The sequence below is a fragment of the Lissotriton helveticus genome, chromosome 9, assembly GCF_964261635.1.
Source record: "Lissotriton helveticus chromosome 9, aLisHel1.1, whole genome shotgun sequence".
Classification (NCBI taxonomy): domain Eukaryota; kingdom Metazoa; phylum Chordata; class Amphibia; order Caudata; family Salamandridae; genus Lissotriton; species Lissotriton helveticus.
In genome coordinates this window covers 31,406,672-31,432,748 of record NC_136070.1, presented here as the reverse complement: position 1 = coordinate 31,432,748, position 26,077 = coordinate 31,406,672, and the positions used below count along the sequence as shown (strand labels likewise).

At 54.3% G+C, this 26,077-nt stretch overlaps 1 protein-coding gene across 1 annotated transcript in view; it reads left to right on the top strand.

Moving 5' to 3' along the window:
- Positions 1-26,077, top strand: part of SCFD1 (sec1 family domain containing 1) — a 459,613-nt gene that overhangs the window by 332,951 nt on the left and 100,585 nt on the right. The window contains exons 19-20 of the mRNA XM_078659415.1: positions 645-720; positions 23,182-23,235. Coding sequence (XP_078515541.1) covers positions 645-720; positions 23,182-23,235 — 130 coding nt within the window. The remainder of the gene's footprint in view (positions 1-644; positions 721-23,181; positions 23,236-26,077) is intronic.

The window sequence follows — 26,077 nt, the reverse complement described above, 5'->3', positions numbered from 1 at the left end:
GGAAACTTGCACAGATTTCCATAACTTGTGCTGTGGGAAAGAAAGGAACCCTGCACTGGTACCCATCAGCCCAACTCTGGGGTGTATGGAAACCCTGCGCTGATGCCTGTAAGCTCAGCTCTGGAGTGCAGGTGATCCCTGCACAGGTGCCTGTAAGCTCAGCTCTGGGGTGCAGGGGATCCCTGTGCAGATGCCCATCAGCTCAGCTCTGGAATGCGAGTAAACCCTGCACATGTGTTGTGCTAGACCTGCACTTAGGTGCTGGGGAACCCTGCACAGATGTTCGTCAGATGAGCTCTGGGGTGCAGAAAACATTGCATAGGTACTCTACTGTCCATCTCTGGGGTATTGAGAAATGTTGCCCAAGTACCTGTCAGCCCACCTGTGGTGTTTGGGTAACAGTGTACAGGTGCCAGTTGTATGCCTAGAGCCCCTAAAGTCATAGCCTGGCCTGGTGTTATGCTTCCTCTCTCCAGGCCTGGTGTGTGGAGTTCTGTTTCGCTTGGTGTGGAACTGAAGGGAGGGAATGAGGGAGGAAATAGAGAGACTGCTGCATTGTGAGGTTTGGACAAGCTCTGATTCCAATTCCCTGCTCACTTACCTTAGGGGCCTTGGCTTCTCTTCTGTTTCCTCCTCCCCTCCAGCCTCCTGTCGCGAGTGATGAACACTGGCTCCCAGTTTGTCATGGAAGGAGTCAAGAACCTGGTGCTGAAGCAACATGTGAGTATTAATGTTCAGAATTAATCTCTCTCAGGGAGCATTTAATGTTGAAGATCAGGACTCGGACAGCAGAGAGGTCCCTTGGGTTACACAGAACGCCATCATAAGAGCTACCTGGTTGTAGAGTGATCACAGGTTCAGATCTGGGCAATGGGGCTGTTTCTCTGATTGTTTAGAGTTGAAAAGCTTGGGTGTGAACATCAGACCTACCCCCAGGTTGTACAGGTCTGAGGCCCACTCTTTAGACAGCAAAGCTATCCCCTAGATCAATGGTTTTTAACATTTTGACTTCTGTGGACCCCAAACTTAATAATTACTTTTCTAATTTCAACAGAGGCCTCCCATCGTCCATACTGTATGATGTTTGATGCATTTGCACTGTCCCCACAAATACATCTGAGGACACAAACTTAAGTTTTAGCCTCCTACTTTAAATTCTTCTCATTTACTGAGTGATAGAACATATTCAATGTTACATTTTGCTTCTTTATTTATATATACTTTATTAATCTGTTGCTATGATCTAATTTTCTAAGCAGTCGTGGTCCCATTGTGTAGGCAACGTGGATCCCCAGGGGTCCCCGGACCACAAGATAAGAACCACTGCCCTAGATTTTACAGGTCTTAGAACAACCCCCTTAGATAACACAGCTGTCCCCTGGATTGTACAGGTCTCTGTCCCTCCCCTTACAGAGCAGGGCTATCCTCTGGGTTTTAAACGTCCTAGAGCTCTCCCTTAGGCCTTCTAGGTTTTTGACCAACCCCTTGGGCAGTAGAGCTGTCCCCTAGAATGTGCAGGTCTTTGTCCCACTCCATACAAAGCAGAGCGTTCCTCCAGGATTCCAAGGTGTTTGAGCCACCCTTTAGACAGCAGAGCTATCCACTAGACAACAGAGCTCATGTTCTACAGGTCTTAGACCCGCCCCTTAGGTTGCAGTTACCCTGCAGGTTCTACTGGTCTTAGTCCCGCCCCTTAGGTTCTACAGGTCTTAGACCCGCCACTTAGGCAGGGAACTCCCCCTGCAAGTTCACAGGTGTTAGACTCACCCATCAGGTTTCGCCAGGTGTTAGACCCATCCCTCATATTCTACAGGTCCTTAGGTTCAGAACTCACCCTCAGGTTCTGCATATCTTAGACCCACATCTTAGGTTGGGAACCCCCCCCCGCTAGTTCCACAGGTCTTAAACCTGCCTCTTAGGTTGCGGCCCCTAGGTTCTACAGGTCTTAGACCCGCCCTTTAGGTTGGGATCTCCCCCTCAGGTTCTAGAAGTCTTAAACCTGCCCCTCAGGTTATATAAGTTTTGTACCCACCCTTAGGTTGGGAGCTCCCCTCAGGTTCTACTGGTCTTAGACCCGCCCCTTAGGTTGGGAACTCCCCATACAAGTTCTAGAGGTCTTCGACCCACCCCTTAGGTTGGGAGCTCCCCCTCAGGTTCTACAGGTCTTAGACTCGACCCCTAGGTCGGAAACTCCCCCTGCAAGTTCTGCAGGTCTTAGACCCACTCCTCAGATTGCACAGGTCTTAGACCTGCCTCTTGGGTTGGGAGCTAGCCTGCATGTTTTACATGGTGATCCACAATAACAAAACAAAGACAGACACATTACCAAAGCGCAGACATATTGCCCCTTAGAGGTTCAAGGCGCTGGGGGTCATCGGGGAGATTAAGTGAGCTATTGCCCAGAGTCACATGGTGCTGAGCTGAGCTGCTGCCGGTGGGGATCGAACCGGGATCCCGCAGTCTGGAGTCAGCCGCTCTGGCCGCTGCGTCACACTTCTCCCTAATAGATAGGCTACAAGCATGAGGTGAGTGTCTAAGTCGTGCCTGCAGGCAAAGCCCCGCACCCTGCACCCACAGCACATGGCATGGTGGGGTTAACTGATGGCAGGAGATGGGGCACAGGGCCTTGCCACAAACCCCCAAAACCAGGTCGGAGGGCCAGCCTTTAAGCCAGACCTTCCTCGCTGCACACAGGTGCAGGCATGTGCAGCGGGGTTGGCTGATAAGTGGGGGTAGGTTAGAGAGCCTGGCAGAATGCCAGGCTCTTTAAACCCTGCAATGCACAGTCAAAGGCTGGTGGCAGAGAGTTGGGTCTGGGTCTGGCACAGGGCAGACACTCCACCCCACTCGTGTGTCGACCATGCACCGCGGGCATTTACTGCGGGCAGTTGGTTGGGTGGAGGTCCAGGCTGCAGCACCCGCGTTGCTGTGCCAAAGGCCATAGGCTGCGGGGTTGGGTGGTGGCAGAGAGTTGGGTGGGTGTCTCCACCCCACTCGCGCGTTGGTCATGCACCGCGGGCTTTTACTGAGGGCAGTTGGTTGGGTGGAGGTCCTGGCCGCAGTACCCGCTGTGCAGTGCCAAAGGCCATAGGCTGCGGGCTTGGCTGCTCCCGGCAGGGTGGCTTTTGGCAGTGAGTTAGGCCAGGGACAGGCACTTCAGGCAATTCTCCTGGGCACAGCTGATTGGCGGGCGCAGCAATGTTTGGAAGTTGAGTACTCAGTAAAAAAAAAAAGTAATTCACTGACAAAAACAGTTAAAATGGAGTTATGGTTCTGGCTCAAATGTGCAAACCACTGAAATTCACCAGTCATGGTTACCAATGCATACTAGACATGCCATAACTGGAACTGACTGCCATGCTCAAAACATTTGTAGAGAGCCCAGAAACAAAGAAATGGGCAAAAAAGAGGACAACGTGGCAGGAGGCGCTAGTAATGCCCTGTGCTCTGTGCGTTGGTGACTGTAATTGACACATGTCAAGGGCTTATTGCTCTTGAGCAAGAACTATAGCTCACTGTGTGAGTATATATGTATATATTTATATGTATTTCCTTAAAGCATGTAGATGTGGGGTTAAGAATAGTGAATCTACACTTGCCTATATGCACTTACCTTCACTATATTTTGGGACCATGATATTTCATCCTTCTGAGGTCGATAACATGAGTACCATTGAGTTGGGTGACAATAAACATCTGTTATTCAACGCCAACGTACCCTCTTGCAGGTAACTTGCACTTTACAAATGCACGTTATATTATGTTGTCTTCGACTCTTTTATTCATAGAGTACTTGTTATGCTTTGCCACAGGTAAAGGACCTTTCTCTGTGTTTACAGAGCAGGTCTGGCTCGGATAGAACTCTATGGCAAGAGGTACTGCTTCACGGCATTACCTGCTGATCTGTGGTTTTCAAGTATCGAACTTGATGTTCGAGTCTTGATATGTGCGCAAATAGCTTTATATTTATAGGACCATTTGGCAAAATTGTCATACTATCATGGGTAATGATGTTTCCAGCTTTCAGTGTCTTTATGACTTTTCCTTCTGCAGATTCAACCCAGATCTGTGACTGGGGGTGAGTGTCTGAAAAGTTTCAGCGCTCCGTCCATCATCTTGTGTTTGCTTTGTTCGCCCTAAGTTGGCAGGGTATGCCCAGACGTGGGTCCCTTGCTCACTTTGCCACTGGATTCAAGGTAGCCTGGCTGATGAAGGGTGTTACCCAGAAACCGGTCCCGGGATGCTTCTTTCCGGTCCAGGGAAGACCTGGCTTGGCAGTTCGGGCTGGACTGTTCCCAGGAGGCACAGGGTCAAGACTGATTTGCATACCGCTGGGTCTGAACTGAGGTGGCGAAGTGAGCTAAAGAATGATGATGGATTCAACCCAGATCTGTGACTGGGGGTGAGTGTCTGAAAAGTTTCAGCGCTCTGTCCATTATCTCCTTATGTTTGCTTTGTTCACCCTAAGTTGGCAGGGTTTGCCCCGACGTGGGTCCCTTGCTCACTTTGCCACTGGATTCAAGCTAGCCTGGCTGATGAAGGGTGTTACCCAGAAACCAGTCCCGGGATGCTTGTTTCCGGTTCAGGGAAGACCTGGCTTGGCAGTTCGGGCTGGACTCTTCCCATGAGGCACAGGGTCAAGACTGATTTGCATACCGCTGGGTCTGAACTGACGTGGCGAACTGAGCTAAAGAAAGATGATGGATTCAAACCAGATTTGTAACTGAAGGTGAGTGTCTAAAAAGTTTCAGCGTTCCGTCCATTATCGCCTTGTGTTTGCTTTGTCATCGCCTTGTGTTTGCTTTGTCCTTATTTTAGCACACGGTTTCAATAGGCTCCACGTTTTGAGTGCGTAAAATAGTTACGGAAGAAACCGACGTTGGTGCGTCTGCGAGGGGGTTATATAGACTATATCAAAGTCACATCCGGTAAATGGTGTTGATACGGAGTCTTGCGATGTCCTCGTCCGACGTGCAGACTTGCTATGGAAAAGATTTCCAGATCCAGCCTCGCACCTGGAGAAGATTCAAAAGTAAGGAACCTGCGGTTAGATCCCGTCACTACCAGATAATGCGTTACAGAAGGTAAGTAACTTGTCCAGCGGCTCCGCCATCTGCGAGCACCTCCGGAGCCTGAGGCCGGGCAGCGGCAGCACATATTGCCAGCGTTGCCATGGAATTGTTGACATTGCCTTATTATTGTTTGATAGGCACCTGGACGCTTCTCCCCATTCTGTACCTGTTTTGCATTAGTGACACTTGGCAAGCCTTGTCACTTGAGAGCCAAAACGTTGTTATTATCAGTGCTTGTTGCTTAATACAATGACATAAGCAGGGCCACTGGAATTATGTGATTCTGCAGCTGTATATCATAATTATAGATCTGCCATATTTATCACATAATCCATCAATTGCTGCATTATATTAATTTAAACAGAACTAAATGTTTTCTGAAGTTATACTCTCACGTCGTGTACCACATTAGGCCTTCTGTTGACTCGTACATAGTGAGGGCAGCCGTCCCCTGTGGCCTCACCCCTGCCGCAGGCACTTAAAGAAGCCCCAGGAGTTGGCATTATCGATGGAAGCTGCACACTCGGGCGTTGATTGGAGCCTGCAGGCCCGCGCAAGCTTCCTTCGAAGAGAAAGAGCGGGTGATGGCTTTCTGTTTGTGAGTGGGACTGGGGTGGGCCAGGGGGCTCTCTTGGGAGGGTCGGTCCCATCCTCTACAACCGGGCCTGCTGTGAGGGCGTGCGCACTCACTGCCATGAGGGTGCAGTACCACGAGGACATGCGCACACTCACTGCCTTGAGAGTGCAGTTCCACGAGGACGCGTGCACACTCACTGCCTTGAGAGTGCAGTACTGTGAGGGCACGCGCACTCACTGCCTTGAGAGTGCAGTACTGTGAGGGCGCCTGCACTCACTGCCTTGAGAGTGCAGTACTGTGAGGGTGCGTGCACTCACTGCCTTGAGAGTGCAGTACTGTGAGGGCGCCCGCACACTCACTGACTTGAGAGTGCAGTACTGTGAGGGCGCGCGCACTCACTGCCTTGAGAGTGCAGTACTGTGAGGGCGTGCACACTCACTGCCTTGAGGGTGCAGTACTGTGAGGGCACGCGCACTAACTACCTTGAGAGTGCAGTACTGTGAGGGCACGCGCACATTCACTGCCTTGAGGGTGCAGTACTGTGAGGGCGAGCGCACTCACTGCCTTGAGAGTGCAGTACTGTGAGGGCACGCGCACTAACTACCTTGAGAGTGCAGTACTGTGAGGGCACGCGCACATTCACTGCCTTGAGGGTGCAGTACTGTGGGGGCGCGCGCACTCACTGCCTTGAGTGTGCAGTACTGTGAGGGCGCGCGCACTCACTGCCTTGAGAGTGCAGTACTGTGAGGGCACGCGCACTAACTACCTTGAGAGTGCAGTACTGTGAGGGCGCGCACACTCACTTCCTTGAGGGTGCAGTACTGTGAGGGCACGCGCACACTCACTGCCTTAAGAGTGCAGTACTGTGAGGGCGCGCACACTCACTTCCTTGAGGGTGCAGTACTGTGAGGGCACGCGCACACTCACTGCCTTGAGGGTGCAGTACTGTGAGTAGGTGCGCAGAGTCTGGTGAGCATACAGAGCATTGAGGGCTGCACGCACTCCGTGAGGGCGCACACAGTGCCTTGAGTGTACAGCAGCATGAGGGCGCACAGTGCCTTGAGTGACAGTACTGTGAGGTTTCACCCTGGCAGCCTGAGTCCCCTCAGTGCACAGTGCCGTGTAGGCGCACACAGTCTAGGCACTTTCAGAGCCTAGACTAGGTGTCATAGCCTGACACCTTGAGAGCACAGCGCCGTGCAGGGCGCACTGTCAGTCTAGGCGCTCTAAGCTGACAGCCTCCAGGGCCTGGCTCTGGCCCCAGGGCCGGGGGGGGAGGGGGGGCGCCGCCTCGCACCTCATCCATCTCCCCCCTCACACCTCATCCATATTTATTTATTTATTTATTTTGTCAATTTGTAGGGCGCAACAGCTACCCAAAAAGGGTTTCCCGGCGCCTAGACACAGCTAGAGACGAAAAGACAGAGAAGGAGGGAGATCTTGAGAAATTATTGGTCGTACAGCCAGGTCTTTACGAACTTTCTGAAGCTATGGTAGTTATCTTCCTTCCGAATGCTTGGAGGAAGCGTGTTCCACAGGGAGGGTCCAAGATAGGCAAAAGATCTGCCCCCTGATCTTGCACGTTTGAACCTTGGTATGCAGAAACATGCTGCTGTCTGGGACCGGAGATTTCTCTTAGGTGTGTAGAGGCAAGCAAGGGATTGGAGGTATTTTGGGGCTCCTCCTGTTTTTATTTTGAACATGTAGTTCAAGGCCTTGAAGCGAACTCTGTTCTCTATCCTGAGCCAGTGAAGGTCTCGGCGGTGGTTCGAGACTCCAGCATTCCTAGGAATCTTACACAGGAGTCTGACCGCAGCGTTTTGCGCCACTTGTAGTCGTCCAATGACAGATTTATTTGCGCCTAGATATAGTATGTTGCCGTAGTCAAGCCTTGATGTGATAAGGGCATTGACTACGGTCTTCTGAGTTGACATAGGCAACATCCACAGGATTTTCCTCAACCATCTGGTTATGGTGAGGCACAGTCCAGTAACTTTACTGGCCTGCTTATCCATGGATAAGGCGTTGTCCAGTACAAAACCCAGATTTCGAGCATGGGACACCGGGGTGGGAAGGATGCCCATCTGTTCTGGCCAGTGCGCGGGGTTCCAGAGATCTTTATCTTTTCCCAAAATCAGAATTTCCGTCTTGTCCCCGTTCAGTTTTAACTGGTTTGCTGTCATCCAGTTCAGTATTTTTAGTAGTCCTTCCTTGAGTAGTGACGGGGAGTGGGGACAAGAATTAGACAAGGAAAAAATGATTTGGGTATCGTCAGCGTAGTTCATGAGCGTGAGCCCTAGATTCTCAACAAGTTCTACCAGTGGTTTTAGATAGATATTAAAAAACAGAGGGCTCAGGATGGACCCCTGTGGCACTCCATGAGCTGCGGGTAAGGTGTCTGACTCGGCCTGTTCTGATGCGATCTGAAAGGTTCTGTTTGCCAGAAAGGATTTGATCCATTCCAGAGCCTTTCCTCTTATGCCATTTGTGTGTAGTTCTCTAAGGAGCGTTTCGTGGGAGATGGTATCGAACGCCGCACTTAGATCCAATAGCACAAGTGCTACCGTTTGGCCTTGATCAAGAAGTTGTCGAATATTTTCAGTGACACCTAACAGGGCGGTCTCCGTTGAGAACCCAGCCCTGAAACCAGATTGCGAAGGGTGGAGTAAGAGGTTTCCTTCTGCAAAAGTGGCTAGCGTACAGTGTACGTGTCTCTCGAGGCACTTTGAAAAAGCAGGAAGCAGAGATATAGGCCTATAGTTGGCCAGTATTTCTGGGTTAGCATTAGGCTTTTTCAGGAGCGGTGTCACCATGGCGTGCTTCCATAAGGCCGGGACAGTGGCGAGGTCGAGGGACAAGTTTAAGAGGTTGGCAATGATATTCAGGGACTGGTCATCCAATTGTTTTATAATTTTAATAGGGATGGGGTCCCTAGGGGAACCGGATTTGACTGTTTTTAGGATTCCTTTGAGATTCTCTAATGAGAGAGTCGGCCAGGATTCCAGCAGGTTTTTGTCCACAGCAGTGGATTGAGATAGGCTGGGTTTAGATGGAGGGGGAGGATCAGTGTTAGATATTTTCATGTTGATGTCTGAGATAATTTTGTCGATTTTCTCAGTGAAAAAGCAAGCTAACGCCTGACATTGTTGAACGCTTAAAGGGGGTGCAGCGGCTGTAGTGTGTACGCCCGCTAATTCCTTAACTTTAGAAAAAAGGGTTTTGGGCATATTAGTTGCTTCGGTGATAGTTTTTGAGACGAAGGCCGCTCTCGCTTTTGTACACGCCGCGTGATAGAGGTTTCTGGCTTCATTATAGCATTTTTTGGCATTGGGGTCATACTTTTTACGCCATTTGCGTTCTAATACTTTACATCTTGACTTTTCGGTTTTAAGGCTGTCGTTAAACCAAGGAGCCGGGGGACGATGCCTACTCCCTTTGGTGTGAGTAAAAGGCAGACAGCTATTTGCAGCATTAGTTAGCCAATTTTGAGTCTCGCTTGCTACGTAGTCCATGTTGGAGTTTGGGCTAGGAGGATTTTGTTTTAGTGCCGCATTTAAGGCATCTATGTCGACTGACTTCCAGTTCCTTCTATTAGTGGCAATAGTGGCTCAGTTCTAGGGTTTAGGGCTCGGTTCTAGGGTTCAGGGCCCGGTTCTAGGGTTGGGGGCTAGGGTGAGGGGGTCGGTATTAGGGTTTAGGGCTCAGTTCTAGGTTCTAGGGTTTAGGGCTCGGTTCTAGGGTTCAGGGCGCGGTTCTAGGGTCAGGGGCTAGGGTGAGGGGGTAGGTATTAGGGTTTAGGGCTCAGTTCTAGGGTTCAGGCCTCGGTTCTAGGGTTCAGGGCCTGGTTCTAGGGTTGGGGGCTAGGGTGAGGGGGTCGGTATTAGGGTTTAGGGCTCAGTTCTAGGTTCTAGGGTTTAGGGCCCGGTTCTAGGGTTCAGGGCGCCGTTCTAGGGTCAGGGGCTAGGGTGAGGGGGTCGGTATTAGGGTTTAGGGCTCAGTTCTAGGGTTTAGGGCTCCCTCCCTCCTCGGGGGGAGGCGGGCTGACAGCTCATCCCTCACCGAGGGGTATTAATGCCCTCCCAGCGCCGCGAGGCACACTCTCGGCACAGGGCGCGCGCACTCACTGCCTTGAGAGTGCAATACTGTGAGGGTGCGTGCACTCACTGCCTTGAGAGTGCAGTACTATGAGGGCGCCCGCACACTCACTGCCTTGAGAGTGCAATACGGTGAGGGCGCGCGCGCTAACTACCTTGAGAGTGCAGTACTGTGAGGGCACGCGCACACTCACTGCCTTGAGGTTGCAGTACTGTGAGGGCGCGTGCACTAACTGCCTTGAGAGTGCAGTACTGTGGGGGCGTGCACACTCACTGCCTTGAGAGTGCAGTACTGTGAGGGCACGTGCACACTCACTGCCTTGAGGGTGCAGTACTGTGAGGGCGCGCGCACTCACTGCCTTGAGGATGCAGTACTGTGAGGGCACGCGCACACTCACTGCCTTGAGGTTGCAGTACTGTGAGGGCGCGTGCACTAACTGCCTTGAGAGTGCAGTACTGTGAGGGCGTGCGCACTCACTGCCCTGAGAGTGCAGTACTGTGAGGGCGCGCGCACTCACTGCTTTGAGAGTGCAGTACTGTGAGGGCATGCGCACGCACTGCCTTGAGAGTGCAGTACTGTGGGGGCGTGCACACTCACTGTCTTGAGGGTGCAATACTGTGAGGGCGTGCGCACTCACTGCCTTGAGAGTGCAATACTGTGAGGGCGCGCGCACTCACTGCCTTGAGGGTGCAGTACTGTGAGTGCGCGCGCACTCAGTGCCTTGAGAATGCAGTACTGTGAGGGCGTGCGCACTCACTGCCTTGAGAGTGCAGTACTGTGAGGGCATGCGCACTAACTACCTTGAGAGTGCAGTACTGTGAGGGCGCGCACACTCACTGCCTTGAGGGTGCAGTACTGTGAGGGCGCGCACACTCACTGCCTTGAGAGTGCAGTACTGTGGGGGCGCGAGCACTCACTGCCTTGAGAGTGCAGTACTGTGAGGGCGCGTGCACTCACTGCCTTGAGAGTGCAGTACTGTGGGGGCGCGCGCACTCACTGCCTTGAGAGTGCAGTACTGTGAGGGCGCCTGCACTCACTGCCTTGAGAGTGCAGTACTGTGAGGGTGCCTGCACTCACTGCCTTGAGAGTGCAGTACTGTGAGGGCGCCCGCACACTCACTGACTTGAGAGTGCAGTACTGTGAGGGCGCGCGCACTCACTGCCTTGAGAGTGCAGTACTGTGAGGGCGTGCACACTCACTGCCTTGAGGGTGCAGTACTGTGAGGGCACGCGCACTAACTACCTTGAGAGTGCAGTACTGTGAGGGCACGCGCACATTCACTGCCTTGAGGGTGCAGTACTGTGAGGGCGCGCGCACTCACTGCCTTGAGAGTGCAGTACTGTGAGGGCACGCGCACTAACTACCTTGAGAGTGCAGTACTGTGAGGGCACGCGCACATTCACTGCCTTGAGGGTGCAGTACTGTGGGGGCGCGCGCACTCACTGCCTTGTGTGTGCAGTACTGTGAGGGTGCGCGCACTCACTGCCTTGAGAGTGCAGTACTGTGAGGGCACGCGCACTAACTACCTTGAGAGTGCAGTACTGTGAGGGCGCGCACACTCACTTCCTTGAGGGTGCAGTACTGTGAGGGCACGCGCACACTCACTGCCTTGAGAGTGCAGTACTGTGAGGGCGCGCACACTCACTTCCTTGAGGGTGCAGTACTGTGAGGGCACGCGCACACTCACTGCCTTGAGGGTGCAGTACTGTGAGGGCGAGCGCACTCACTGCCTTGAGAGTGCAGTACTGTGAGGGCACGCGCACTAACTACCTTGAGAGTGCAGTACTGTGAGGGCACGCGCACATTCACTGCCTTGAGGGTGCAGTACTGTGAGGGCGCGCGCACTCACTGCCTTGAGAGTGCAGTACTGTGAGGGCACGCGCACTAACTACCTTGAGAGTGCAGTACTGTGAGGGCACGCGCACATTCACTGCCTTGAGGGTGCAGTACTGTGGGGGCGCGCGCACTCACTGCCTTGAGTGTGCAGTACTGTGAGGGTGCGCGCACTCACTGCCTTGAGAGTGCAGTACTGTGAGGGCACGCGCACTAACTACCTTGAGAGTGCAGTACTGTGAGGGCGCGCACACTCACTTCCTTGAGGGTGCAGTACTGTGAGGGCACGCGCACACTCACTGCCTTGAGAGTGCAGTACTGTGAGGGCGCGCACACTCACTTCCTTGAGGGTGCAGTACTGTGAGGGCACGCGCACACTCACTGCCTTGAGGGTGCAGTACTGTGAGGAGGTGCGCAGAGTCTGGTGAGCATACAGAGCATTGAGGGCTGCACGCACTCCGTGAGGGCGCACACAGTGCCTTGAGTGTACAGCAGCATGAGGGCGCACAGTGCCTTGAGTGACAGTACTGTGAGGTTTCACCCTGGCAGCCTGAGTCCCCTCAGTGCACAGTGCCGTGTAGGCGCACACAGTCTAGGCACTTTCAGAGCCTAGACTAGGTGTCATAGCCTGACACCTTGAGAGCACAGCGCCGTGCAGGGCGCACTGTCAGTCTAGGCGCTCTAAGCTGACAGCCTCCAGGGCCTGGCTCTGGCCCCAGGGCCGGGGGGGGGCGAGGGGGGGCGCCGCCTCGCACCTCATCCATCTCCCCCCTCACACCTCATCCATCTCCCTCCTCGGGGGGAGGCGTGCTGACAGCTCATCCCTCACCGAGGGGTATTAATGCCCTCCCAGCGCCGCGAGGCACGCTCTCGGCACAGGGCGCGCGCACTCACTGCCTTGAGAGTGCAAAACTGTGAGGGTGCGTGCACTCACTGCCTTGAGAGTGCAGTACTATGAGGGCGCCCGCACACTCACTGCCTTGAGAGTGCAATACGGTGAGGGCGCGCGCGCTAACTACCTTGAGAGTGCAGTACTGTGAGGGCACGCGCACACTCACTGCCTTGAGGTTGCAGTACTGTGAGGGCGCGTGCACTAACTGCCTTGAGAGTGCAGTACTGTGGGGGCGTGCACACTCACTGCCTTGAGAGTGCAGTACTGTGAGGGCACGTGCACACTCACTGCCTTGAGGGTGCAGTACTGTGAGGGCGCGCGCACTCACTGCCTTGAGGGTGCAGTACTGTGAGGGCACGCGCACACTCACTGCCTTGAGGTTGCAGTACTGTGAGGGCGCGTGCACTAACTGCCTTGAGAGTGCAGTACTGTGAGGGCGTGCGCACTCACTGCCCTGAGAGTGCAGTACTGTGAGGGCGCGCGCACTCACTGCTTTGAGAGTGCAGTACTGTGAGGGCATGCGCACGCACTGCCTTGAGAGTGCAGTACTGTGGGGGCGTGCACACTCACTGTCTTGAGGGTGCAATACTGTGAGGGCGTGCGCACTCACTGCCTTGAGAGTGCAATACTGTGAGGGCGCGCGCACTCACTGCCTTGAGGGTGCAGTACTGTGAGTGCGCGCGCACTCAGTGCCTTGAGAATGCAGTACTGTGAGGGCGTGCGCACTCACTGCCTTGAGAGTGCAGTACTGTGAGGGCATGCGCACTAACTACCTTGAGAGTGCAGTACTGTGAGGGCGCGCACACTCACTGCCTTGAGGGTGCAGTACTGTGAGGGCGCGCACACTCACTGCCTTGAGAGTGCAGTACTGTGGTGGCGCGAGCACTCACTGCCTTGAGAGTGCAGTACTGTGAGGGCGCGTGCACTCACTGCCTTGAGAGTGCAGTACTATGAGGGCGCCCGCACACTCACTGCCTTGAGAGTGCAATACGGTGAGGGCGCGCGCGCTAACTACCTTGAGAGTGCAGTACTGTGAGGGCACGCGCACACTCACTGCCTTGAGGTTGCAGTACTGTGAGGGCGCGTGCACTAACTGCCTTGAGAGTGCAGTACTGTGGGGGCGTGCACACTCACTGCCTTGAGAGTGCAGTACTGTGAGGGCACGTGCACACTCACTGCCTTGAGGGTGCAGTACTGTGAGGGCGCGCGCACTCACTGCCTTGAGGGTGCAGTACTGTGAGGGCACGCGCACACTCACTGCCTTGAGGTTGCAGTACTGTGAGGGCGCGTGCACTAACTGCCTTGAGAGTGCAGTACTGTGAGGGCGTGCGCACTCACTGCCCTGAGAGTGCAGTACTGTGAGGGCGCGCGCACTCACTGCTTTGAGAGTGCAGTACTGTGAGGGCATGCGCACGCACTGCCTTGAGTGTGCAGTACTGTGAGGGCGTGCGCACTCACTGCCTTGAGAGTGCAGTACTGTGAGGGCATGCGCACTAACTACCTTGAGAGTGCAGTACTGTGAGGGCGCGCACACTCACTGCCTTGAGGGTGCAGTACTGTGAGGGCGCGCACACTCACTGCCTTGAGAGTGCAGTACTGTGGGGGCGCGAGCACTCACTGCCTTGAGAGTGCAGTACTGTGAGGGCGCGTGCACTCACTGCCTTGAGAGTGCAGTACTGTGGGGGCGCGCGCACTCACTGCCTTGAGAGTGCAGTACTGTGAGGGCGCCTGCACTCACTGCCTTGAGAGTGCAGTACTGTGAGGGTGCCTGCACTCACTGCCTTGAGAGTGCAGTACTGTGAGGGCGCCCGCACACTCACTGACTTGAGAGTGCAGTACTGTGAGGGCGCGCGCACTCACTGCCTTGAGAGTGCAGTACTGTGAGGGCGTGCACACTCACTGCCTTGAGGGTGCAGTACTGTGAGGGCACGCGCACTAACTACCTTGAGAGTGCAGTACTGTGAGGGCACGCGCACATTCACTGCCTTGAGGGTGCAGTACTGTGAGGGCGCGCGCACTCACTGCCTTGAGAGTGCAGTACTGTGAGGGCACGCGCACTAACTACCTTGAGAGTGCAGTACTGTGAGGGCACGCGCACATTCACTGCCTTGAGGGTGCAGTACTGTGGGGGCGCGCGCACTCACTGCCTTGAGTGTGCAGTACTGTGAGGGTGCGCGCACTCACTGCCTTGAGAGTGCAGTACTGTGAGGGCACGCGCACTAACTACCTTGAGAGTGCAGTACTGTGAGGGCGCGCACACTCACTTCCTTGAGGGTGCAGTACTGTGAGGGCACGCGCACACTCACTGCTTTGAGAGTGCAGTACTGTGAGGGCGCGCACACTCACTTCCTTGAGGGTGCAGTACTGTGAGGGCACGCGCACACTCACTGCCTTGAGGGTGCAGTACTGTGAGGGTGAGCACACTCACTGCCTTGAGAGTGCAGTACTGTGAGGGCACGCGCACTAACTACCTTGAGAGTGCAGTACTGTGAGGGCACGCGCACATTCACTGCCTTGAGGGTGCAGTACTGTGAGGGCGCGCGCACTCACTGCCTTGAGAGTGCAGTACTGTGAGGGCACGCGCACTAACTACCTTGAGAGTGCAGTACTGTGAGGGCACGCGCACATTCACTGCCTTGAGGGTGCAGTACTGTGGGGGCGCGCGCACTCACTGCCTTGAGTGTGCAGTACTGTGAGGGCGAGCGCACTCACTGCCTTGAGAGTGCAGTACTGTGAGGGCACGCGCACTAACTACCTTGAGAGTGCAGTACTGTGAGGGCGCGCACACTCACTGCCTTGAGGGTGCAGTACTGTGAGGGCGCACGCACTCACTGCCTTGAGGGTGCAGTACTGTGAGGGCGCGCGCACTCACTGCCTTGAGAGTGCAGTACTGTGAGGGCGCGCACACTAACTACCTTGAGAGTGCAGTACTGTGAGGGCGCGCACACTCACTTCCTTGAGGGTGCAGTACTGTGAGGGCGCGCACACTCACTGCCTTGAGGGTGCAGTACTGTGAGGGCGCGCACACTCACTGCCTTGAGAGTGCAGTACTGTGAGGGCGCGCACACTAACTACCTTGAGAGTGCAGTACTGTGAGGGCGCGCACACTCACTTCCTTGAGGGTGCAGTACTGTGAGGGCACGCGCACACTCACTGCCTTGAGGGTGCAGTACTGTGAGGGCGAGCGCACTCACTGCCTTGAGAGTGCAGTACTGTGAGGGCGCGCACACTCACTTCCTTGAGGGTGCAGTACTGTGAGGGCACGCGCACACTCACTGCCTTGAGGGTGCAGTACTGTGAGGAGGTGCGCAGAGTCTGGTGAGCATACAGAGCATTGAGGGCTGCACGCACTCCGTGAGGGCGCACAGTGCCTTGAGTGACAGTACTGTGAGGTTTCACCCTGGCAGCCTGAGTCCCCTCAGTGCACAGTGCCGTGTAGGCGCACACAGTCTAGGCACTTTCAGAGCCTAGACTAGGTGTCATAGCATGACACCTTGAGAGCACAGCGCCGTGCAGGGCGCACTGTCAGTCTAGGCGCTCTAAGCTGACAGCCTCCAGGGCCTGGCTCTGGCCCCAGGGCCGGGGGGGGGCGAGGGGGGGCGCCGCCTCGCACCTCATCCATCTCCCCCCTCACACCTCATCCATCTCCCTCCTCGGGGGGAGGCGGGCTGACAGCTCATCCCTCACCGAGGGGTATTAATGCCTCCCAGCGCCTCGAGGCACGCTCTCGGCACATTAATAACGCCCCGGTGACGCCTCTGCGACCAGGGTTGGCGCTGTCCTCCATCTTTAGACCAAGGGACCCAGAGGCACGTGCAGCACTACAAAGCGCCAGTGTGTGAGGGAAGGCGCTATGCTTCAGGGTGGGGCGAGGTCTGAGTGGCCAGCACAGCCGGGGCGATGCCACGAGGACGCCGGTGGTGGAACCGGCCTCCCTTCTCTAGTTACCCTCAGGGCGGCTGGTTTTGTTTCGCCCAGCGCCTGGAGGCGCTCACTGGTGCCAGGCGGCGCTCGACAAGTTTGTGGCAACCGCACTACTGGGTGGCTGCTCAGTGTGTGTGTGTCTGTGGGGGGGGGGGGGGGCATTAACCCTGAAGTGCCTGGAGGCAGAGGAGACGGGTCTCCTTGAGTTGGGCTAAATGCTGCCTTCTTTCTACATCCGTTTGCGCGCAGAGTTCATTGTAAAATAACCCCGGAAGGGGATTTATTCAACCAAATTGTTGTTCCTTCGATCCGAGAAAGGTGGCTTGGAAGAGAAGGCCTTCTTAATGCAGAAGAGAGTGAAGTGAGTGTCTTGCTTGCAAGGCACGAGCCCCGCCTCCTGGTCGCAGTACAAGACCCCTCGGGGCCCCAAGCCAGGCCGGGGCCCCTCACTCCGGTCACATCTGGGAGCCATCGTGGCCTCAGACAGGGGGAGATGGCAGGAAGCCCTGCACAGACAGGCCGGGACCCTAATGGGACACTTAGGCCTGGTGTTGTCATCATTGGGGGGTCTCGGGGGCCGGCAGAGGTGCTGCTGGAGCGTCTAGTGGGGGCCAAGCAGACAGCGGTGCTAATGGCCCCCGGCCCCGAGGCCTGCAGGGCCGCCCCCAGGAGGGGCAGATCCAGCTGTGGGCAGAGGGGGCTGCCCTGTGCGTCTCCTGGGTGCCCTCGGGCAGGGGGGTCCTGACATCTGTGAACCTTACAGACACCAGGAGTGACTCCGCTCGCATCTGACAGACAGACGGACGGGCTGGGGCCTGACACAACGCCTCAACTGGACGGTTCATGACGGAGACCAGAGCCCGATGCAAGACTTAAATGACCGCTCCACAATGAGCGTCAACAGGTCCCTTCGAGCACTCCCCAGCGTGAGACCCCTCTGTATCTCCCCCCTCACCCCCCAGTGAACCCTCCAGTAACATCTCGATCTCTGCCGCTCATCTCCGGCCTCTTGAAGTTCCTTCTGTGGCAGCGGCAGCTTTCCTTTCCTCTTGTTCTTCAGAATACAAGCCATTTTGAAGCTCAAAAGATGTCAATCAAATGAACTTTTAAACTAAAATGTTTTGCAAAAACGAAAACGCAGCATAATGAGGCGCAGTACTAAACCCAAGCGCATGGGAGGCCAGCGCATAAAGCGTGTGTAGGGCCAAAGAGAAACCTACCACAGCCAGTGTAATGGCTCGAAACATTGTAAGACCTCTTTGATGAAGGCACTCATGGCTCCAGGGGGGTAGCGTCGGTCCCAGCGCGGGGCTAGAATGAATCAAGATACTCACCAGCTGAACTTAACTCAGGAACTTTACAATTCTCCTGCCCACCACCAGCTTACCATAAGCACTAGGCCCCTGGAGCCCGCCGCTAGCACCCATGTGCACTTTGTAACGAAGCGGCTGCAGTGCTAAGGGAGGGGAGATGTGCACGGAACAGGACACCAGAGCTCTCCTCCTTGAGGCTTGGACCAGGCAACAAAGCAGAGCAGCTCCCCTTGGCTCGAATACAAGGATTGGCTGCCCTGTGAGAAAGGATCCTCGGTGTGAGAGGTCCCGGCCGCATGGGAGGTCGAGGGACCGGTTGCGGAGCCACCACCACCAGTCTTCTTCCAAGTCTTCGCACTCCTCAGGTAAGTCGAAGCACAAGAAGAAGTTGAAGAAGCATCGTCGCTTCTCGAATTCTCCCCTTCGGTCGGCTGAAGCGACGAGGGATGCGGGTGGTGCCCCTCCCGCAGCACCGTGTGCGGATCCCGAAGGGCCAACTCCGAGTTTACCTCCCTTCCTGGGACCCAGAGCGACCCCTGCCCAGCTTCACCAATTTTATCGAAGCGATGCATGCCATCTTTGGGCAGCCCGACTCCTCTGGCGCGCCTTCGGGCCTGCGGACTCGGCTGGGGGCCCTGTGCCTTCAACGGTGGCCGCTCCGGCCACAGCACCGCAGGGTCCCCTTAGATCCAGGCCTGGATCCGGATAAGTGTCTGTGTCGGTCAACCTGATTACACCTCCCCCGGGCCAAGTCCACTGGCACCACGTCCACAGCCAACGCCGATTGTGTCCCCAGCTGGCGTCGACCCCGGCCTCCACCTCGATGTAGACACAGAGCCGGACTGAATCCGACGGGTACTTTTGTGCCCTTGTTCTACCCTGGCTCTTTTAGACCAGATTGGCAGCCGGAGGAGGGTGAGGAGGACTGGGAGGGATCTGGAGACAGTTTAAATGACCAGTGGGCTATGAACCGGACTGGAGAGAGGAACTGGGGGAAGCCAGTGGTCTCGATACCTCATCAGACCTTGGCATGTAGTCTCCTCCTACCTTGGCTACGGAGGAGGGAGCGTAGTACGCAGTGGTGTTGCCTAGGGAGGCCGAGGCTCTAAACCTCGAGCTTCCTACGGTGGCGGTTAGGACTAACCTCCTGACAGGTGCTTCAACTGGCAGTGCGCTTTTCGGAGCCCCTGCTACTGTTTATGAAGCCCTAACTGACATCCTTTTGGGCACCTGGTCCAGGCCAAACACAGGGGCTCCTGTGGATAGTATAATTGCCCGACACCAACGTCCGGCACGGGCGACCCCACTATCCTCTACCAACACCCCAGCCCTGAGAGCTTGGTGGTACAAGCCTCCACCTCCAAAGGCGCATTCCCTAATGCACCACCTGATAGGGAATCCAAAAAGCGGGACCATCTTGGGAAGAAGATGTTTTCTTCCTCCAGCCTGGGACTGCGGTCGGTAAACACTGCATGTCTGTTGGACCGTTACACCTACTCCATGTGGGATACGGTGGCGCAAGTGCTGCCCCAGTGCCCGGAGGAGTCCCAGGCTGTACTCTCCCGTACAGTTGTCGAAGGGAGAGACGCAGCCAAGTTTACCATCCGCTTTGGGCTGGATACCCAGACTCAGTAGGCAGGACAATATCCATGTTGGTAGCCCTTCAACACTACCCCTGGCTGAGGTTGACTGGTTATTCAGGGGATGTCCAATCCCCTCTTATGGACATGCCCTTTGATGGCCGTTGCCTATTTGGTGACAAGACAGACTGCGCACTGGAGCGATATAAGGACTCCCTGGCTACGGCCAGGTCCTTGGGCCTCTCCACCACCCGCCCTGCACAGTCTGCTTTTTCGCCCCCTTCGTGGCTACGGAAGGGTTGCCCTGCCACATCCTGCCCAGAGCCACAGCAGAGCGCAAGCTGTTCAGCACCTGCGTGGCCAGGGACGTGGGAACCACCGCCGTGGTTCTGGGGGCCAGCGGGCGGGTCTGTACACCACATCCTCCTCTGCAGCAGCCTCCAAACCCTCCTAGTCTGCCCTTTCAGGGCCACCAATCGCCAGTGGGTGGCAGAATTCGCCATCACCTCCCCCACTGGCGCACCATCACGTCAGACAGGTGGGTTTTGCAAATAGTCCTTGGAGACTGCCACCTCAGGACCATTGCATGTGGGTGGATCATCTGGCCCTTCTCCAACAGGAAGTTTTGTCTCTCTTGGCCAAGGGAGCCATCGAGCGAGTTCCTGTCCCAGAAATAGGTTGTGGTTGTAATTCCCACTACTTTCTGGTGTCCAATAAGGACAAAGGCCTGTGTCCTATCTTGGCTCTCAGGAATGTCAACCGCTTCCTCCGGAAGGAGAAGTTCAAAATGTTGACGCTAGCTCAGGTCCTGTCTGCCCTTGACTCTGGAGACTGGATGGTAGTGTTGGACTTGCAGGACTCTTATTTTCACATCCCCGTCCTGCCAGTCCACCGGCGTTACCTGCGGTTCATGGTGGGCCACGAGCACTTTCAGTTTACCGTGCTCCCCTTTGGCCTTACCAGCACCCCTTGGGTGTTCACGAAAGTGATGGCGGTGGTCGCAGCTCCTCTGCACAGATTAGGGGTTCCAGTCTTCCCCTATCTCGATGACTGGCTGTTGAAGGCGGGCTCGCCCTAGGCTGTCGTCTCCCACCTCCAGACCACGGCGGACCTTGTGCATTCGCTGGGGTTCTCTGTCAATGTGCCGAAGTCACACCTGACTCCCTCTCATAAGCTCCTTTTCTTCCGTGTGGTTCTGGACATGATGCAGTTTTGGGCTTAGCCTCCCAAACAGCGAATCCGGGATATTCGGGCTATGATTCCGATCTTTCAGCCTCTATCCCAGGTTTCTGTCAGAATGACCCTGAGGCTGCTGGGCCTCATGGCCTCCTGTATCCTGCAGATGGTTCATACCAGGTGGCATATGCGGGCTCTGCAGTGGGACCTAAAGATCCAGTGGGCACAGCATCAGGGGAATCTGTCCGATTGCCTCCAGATCTCTGAGGGCACTGCACGTCAATTGCAATGGGGGCTAACAAACCTGAATTGGGTCAACGACAGATCCCTCTCCCTTCCCCAACCAGACTTCACAGTGGTGACAGATGCATCACTGTTGGGATGGGGCGGCCACATGGGAGAGGTGGTTCCACATCAACCTTCTGGAGCTTCAGGCAATCAGTCGTTGCACTAAAAGCATTCCTTCCCTCTCTCCGGGGAAGAGTAGTGCAGGTGTGCACGGACAACACCACCGCCATGTGGTACTGCAACAAACAGGGCACGTTGGGTTCGTGGACCCTATGTCAGGAGGCTCTCCATCTCTGGACATGGCTGGAACATCAGAGCATATCCCTGGTGGTTCAACACCTGGCAGGTTCACTGGACACCAGGGCGGACGGACTCAGCCGCAGGTGCATGATGGATCACGAATGGCGTTTTCACTCTGAGGTGGCGCAAGGTCTCTTTCAGTAGTGGGAAGAGCCTTGGTTAGATCTATTTGCCACCAAAGAGAACGCGCAGTGTCAGCATTCTGCACGTTGGAATTTCCAAGGCGGCACTCGCTAAGCGATGTTTGTCGTCGCGAGTGGCGTTGCGGTCTTCTATACGCCTTTCCGCTTATACCACTTCTGCCCAGAGTGCTGAAGAAGGTCAAGCATGACCGGGCCCAAGTAATTCTTGTGGGTCCGGACTGGGCATGAAGAGTCTGGTAACCCGAGCTCTTGAACATGGCCATCGATCTTCCGATCCGACTGCCTCTTCAGAGGACCTTCTGTCGCAGCAGCAGGGGACGGTCCTCCACCTGAACCTGTACAGCCTCCACCTCCTTGCATAGAGATTACGCTCGACAGTTGACAGCCTTTGACCTTCGTCCCCAAGTCTGTAATGTGCCAGGTGTCCCTCCACTAAGACGGTATACACTTGCAGATGGAACAAATTTGTGGCATGGTGCACAGCAAAGGCTGTGGATCCCCTTTCTGCCCTCTTTCAGAGGTTCTCTCGTTCCTCCTTTCTTTGGCCCAGCAGGGCTCCGTTCTGGGCACTCTTAAGGGCTACCTCTCGGCCATTTCAGCCTTTCTTAGGCTTCCTGATCAGCCTTCTCTTTTCAAGTCCCCTGTTGTAAATAGATTCCTTAAGGGCATTACTCATCCTTTTCCTCCAGTTTCCTTCGTAATACCTCCGTGAGACTTTGGTTCTTACCTATCTGATGTGCGCTCCCTTTGTGCCGCTTCATAACTGTCCTCACAGACTTCTTACTTTAAAGACTACCTTTCTGGTTGCCATCACCTCTGCTCGCAGGGTGAAATGAGCTTCAAGCACTTTCTTCCAAGCCTCCCTTTCTGGCTGTCCATCCGGACAAAGTTGTCCTCCGAACTAGAACTTCCTTTCTTCCCAAGGTAGTTACTTCCTTCCACATTAGTCAAACCATCACTTTGCCCACCTTCTTTCCGCCTCCGCATCCTTCTAAGGAGGAAGAGAGGCTCCACCGTCTGGATCCAAAACGTGCGCTTTCCTTTTAATTGGATCGCACCAAACAATTCCGGGTGGATGATGTTGGCTACGTGGGTGCCAAGAAAGGTCGGCCATGCACAAACAGACCATCTTTAGGTGGGTCTTTTTGTGCATCAAAGCCTGCAACTCTTGAGGACCCTCCAGTGGGTCTCCCGCCCATTCCACCAGGGCGACGGGAGCTACCACTGCTTTGGGACGGGGAGTCCAGCTTAATGACATCTGTCAGGCAGCTACGTGGGCATCTGTACACACGTTCACCAAACGCTACTGCTTGGACAGCCAAGTTCTGTTTGCCATGACTTTCTGGTGTGAACTTGGGTCGCATACCCACCTCTGGGGTAGGTATTGCTGGAGTATCTATTCTAAGGTAAGGAATCTATAACTAATTGTCTCTTTCAGATGAACAAGTTACTTACCTTCGGTAACAATATATCTGTAAGAGACGTAGATTAGTTATAGATTCTTTACTGCCCCATCCATCCTCCCTGTTCTGCAAACTGATTTCTAGGGTCAGTGAATTCCTTTCAGGGCCCTAGTTTTGTGCACCAGTGGTCAGTGTCTTGCATGGCTCTGCGCTTCTGACGTGGAATGTCGTGTAAAGGAACTGACGTCCGTGCATGAGGGCGGCATCTAAGTAGCTATCGCGACGTCATGCCGGCGGCCATGACGCCAAAGACGAACGCTGAGCCGACTGACGCCACCTTTCGACGCGGAGGGGTACTGCTGAATAAAACTTCTCGGGCTCCAGTCTGATGCCTTGGGGTAATTCTAAGGTAAGGAATCTATAACCAATCTATGTCTCTGTCTCTTACAGATATATCATTACCGAAGTTAAGTAACTTGTTCTTCTCGCTTCCTTTGGGGTCCTTTTATTTTATGCCTTGCCTGTCCTTGCCTCTCAGCCAGTCTTGCATTCTTTATGACCATCGTCTATCTCTCTTCTCCACAGAACCTGCCCGTCACCCGCATCCTCGACAACCTGATGGAGATGAAGTCCAGCCCGGTGAGTTGGAGGTCATTCCTGGACATGCTCTAGTAGCCTGCGTGCTTTCCTTTTTGGGTGAATCTCGGGTTCTTTAGTAGGGATATGATTTCTTCTGAAGGTAGTAAAGTTGAGGCACCTGCAGAAGGAGGCAGCCATTAGAGAACAAAGAGCCCCAAGAGTGAATGGAGAACAAGGCTGGCTGTGGCGACAGAAACTCCAGACCATGGGTAGCTCACAGGTCCATGCGAGGAGGACACAGTCGTCTTCATGGTGCAGGGAGCAGATATATCTGTCCAACCGGGTTGTTCCAGTCCTCACAAGGAGGAGGAGAGCTGCAGGGGTTGCTGAGTGTTGGCTCTTGTTCAGTAAAAGGGTCAATTCTGCTATGGGAATCTGTTACTAATCTCATGTGTACATATGGTGTCTCTGCCTCCTGTGCTTGGTAAGTGATCTATTGCCCGACTCCATGACTCTACAAGCTGTCAATCACAACAAGGAGGGAGCAGGAGTGCATGAAGGTCCAGCATACACGCTCCGAGGTCAATCTAATCAATTCAAGGTATGCGGTTCCTGCAATCCTTCCATTGATTAGCCTTAGAGCTTTCAATCCATGCCTGATGTAGGCATCCTTGCATGCTCAGAGAGGACGTCTTGAGCGAGGCGCCTTTGAGGTTGCGTTTTGTCACCATGCTTTAAAGTGATGACCTGAAGGGATGCTTCTGGTACTCGTGGGTCTTGTTTGCCTTATTTTATTTGGGTCAGGGTTTGTGTAGGGCTCCACAATAGCTTTAAGGAGCAGCAGTTCCATACAGGTGCAAACATTTCACAGCAAAACCAAAGGTGATGATGGACGGAGTGTTTAACAATGCAAGCACTCACCCTAGTCAACTGATCTGGGTTTAATCCATCGTTATTTTGCCCACCAAGCCACCCCAGTTAAGACATGGCCATATGCAAATCAGTCTTGACCCTGTGCCTCATGGGAACAGTCCAGCCCGAACTGCCAAGTCACGTCTTCCCTGGACCGGAATCAAGCTTCATAGGACCGGTTTCTGGCTATCAGCCGTCTTCAGTCAGGATAGCTTGACTCCAGTGGCGTAGTGAACAAGGGACCCACGTCTGGGCATACCCTTCACACATAGGGTGAAGAGCAAAACACACAAGATGATGGACGGAATGTTGCACAATGGCAAACATTCACCCCCAGTCACAGATCTGGGTTTAATCCATCGTTATTTTGCTCACCAAGCCACCCCAGTTCCGACATGGCCATATGCAAATTAGTCTTGACCCTGTGCCTCATGGGAACAGTCCAGCCTGAACCGCCAAGCCATGTCTTCCCTGGACCAGAAACAAGCATCCTGGGACCGGTTTCTGGCTAATCAGCTGTCAACAGCCAAGCTAGCTTGAATCCGGTGGCAAAGTGAGCAAGGGACCCACGTCTGGGTATAACCTGCCAACTTAGGGCTAACAAAGTAAAACCAAAGGGGATGATGCACAGGGTCACGACTGATTTGCATATGGCCATGTCTGAACTGGGGTGACGTGGTGAGCAAAATAACGATGGATTAAACACAGATCTTTGACTGGGGTGAATGTTTTGCCATTGTGCAACATTCCGTCCATCACCTTGTGTGTTTTGCAAACATTTCACAAGCAGCATATTGACACGCCTTGCATGAATGAGTGTGGCCTGAGACTAATGTGGGGGTGGAGGGGGGATCCTTAATGGCTTGGCAAGAGATGCTTTTTGGGCGCCGCACTCACCATCGCTCAGTCCCTTTCAGTGTCTGGGTTGCGGGTGTTCCAGGTTGCTATGTTGGTGACGTGGACAACACCAGCTGTATTGGTCTCTTTGTGCCTTCGCTCATTTGTAGTGATTTTCTTCAGTTCTCAAACCACCCAGCCTTCTTCCCTCAGTTTCTCATGCTCACCCATGGAGAGGAAGAGAGGAAGGAAGGTTGCATGCTGGTGCTTTGTGGTTTGCCACCTGCAAGGCAGAAGGGCTAGCGGTGTTATTACTGGCACGACCCAAAGTCTGCCGCCTCCGAGGAGGTCCACAGTTGAAGAATCGCTATTGTGGACTGTTCCCCCCCCCGCTTCCGCCCTAGCAGATGGGAATCTCCGAATATATTAAGGTGGGAAAATGTCGAACTCTTTGACTTTTTGTTGTCACTGGAGAAAGCACTGTTTGCAGACCCTATTGCAGACCCAAACACACAATATTTTCCTTATTTCTCACATGTCTCGAGAAGCTTCTGCTCCAATACCTTTTCACGCAGGCAGCTTGTGGCGGGATGAGGTTTTCTTTGTGAGGTAGAAAGTCGGAACAACTTCAGGAGTGAAGGCAGCTAACTACACAACAGAACTAGATGTAGATATATATGTACTCCCTTCCTCGGTGTGCCATCGCCTTAGCCTGGAGGAAACTGCAGTGTTGAACCTCCACTGTGTCTCCCCGGGAGACCTCCATGTTGTTGTGCGTCAAAATAAAGGTGTGAGTCCTTGTCCATTTTTGTGCAGTTTCTGCTCCACGCAGGGCACTGTCTTTTTTGACCCTCCATTTTTTTTACTCCATAGGTTTTATTGCTATTGCATTGTCACTAGACGTTGAGATCAGATCAGTCTGGCAGGAATTGAGGGAACCTTCCAGTCTATTCCTTGTCATCTGTAGTATCCTCTGAACTAAGACTTGGTGTAGTTCGCAGAGTTTTGCTACGCAGAACTCCGCAAAGCTACAAAAAAACTCAGCAAAGTTCCACGAGTGGCAGAGTGTAGTGCAAACTGCTGTTCGCACTGGTCTTCCTGCCGCTCGGATAGAAATTCTACCAGAGCGGCAGTTCGGGAACTTACTGGGGCA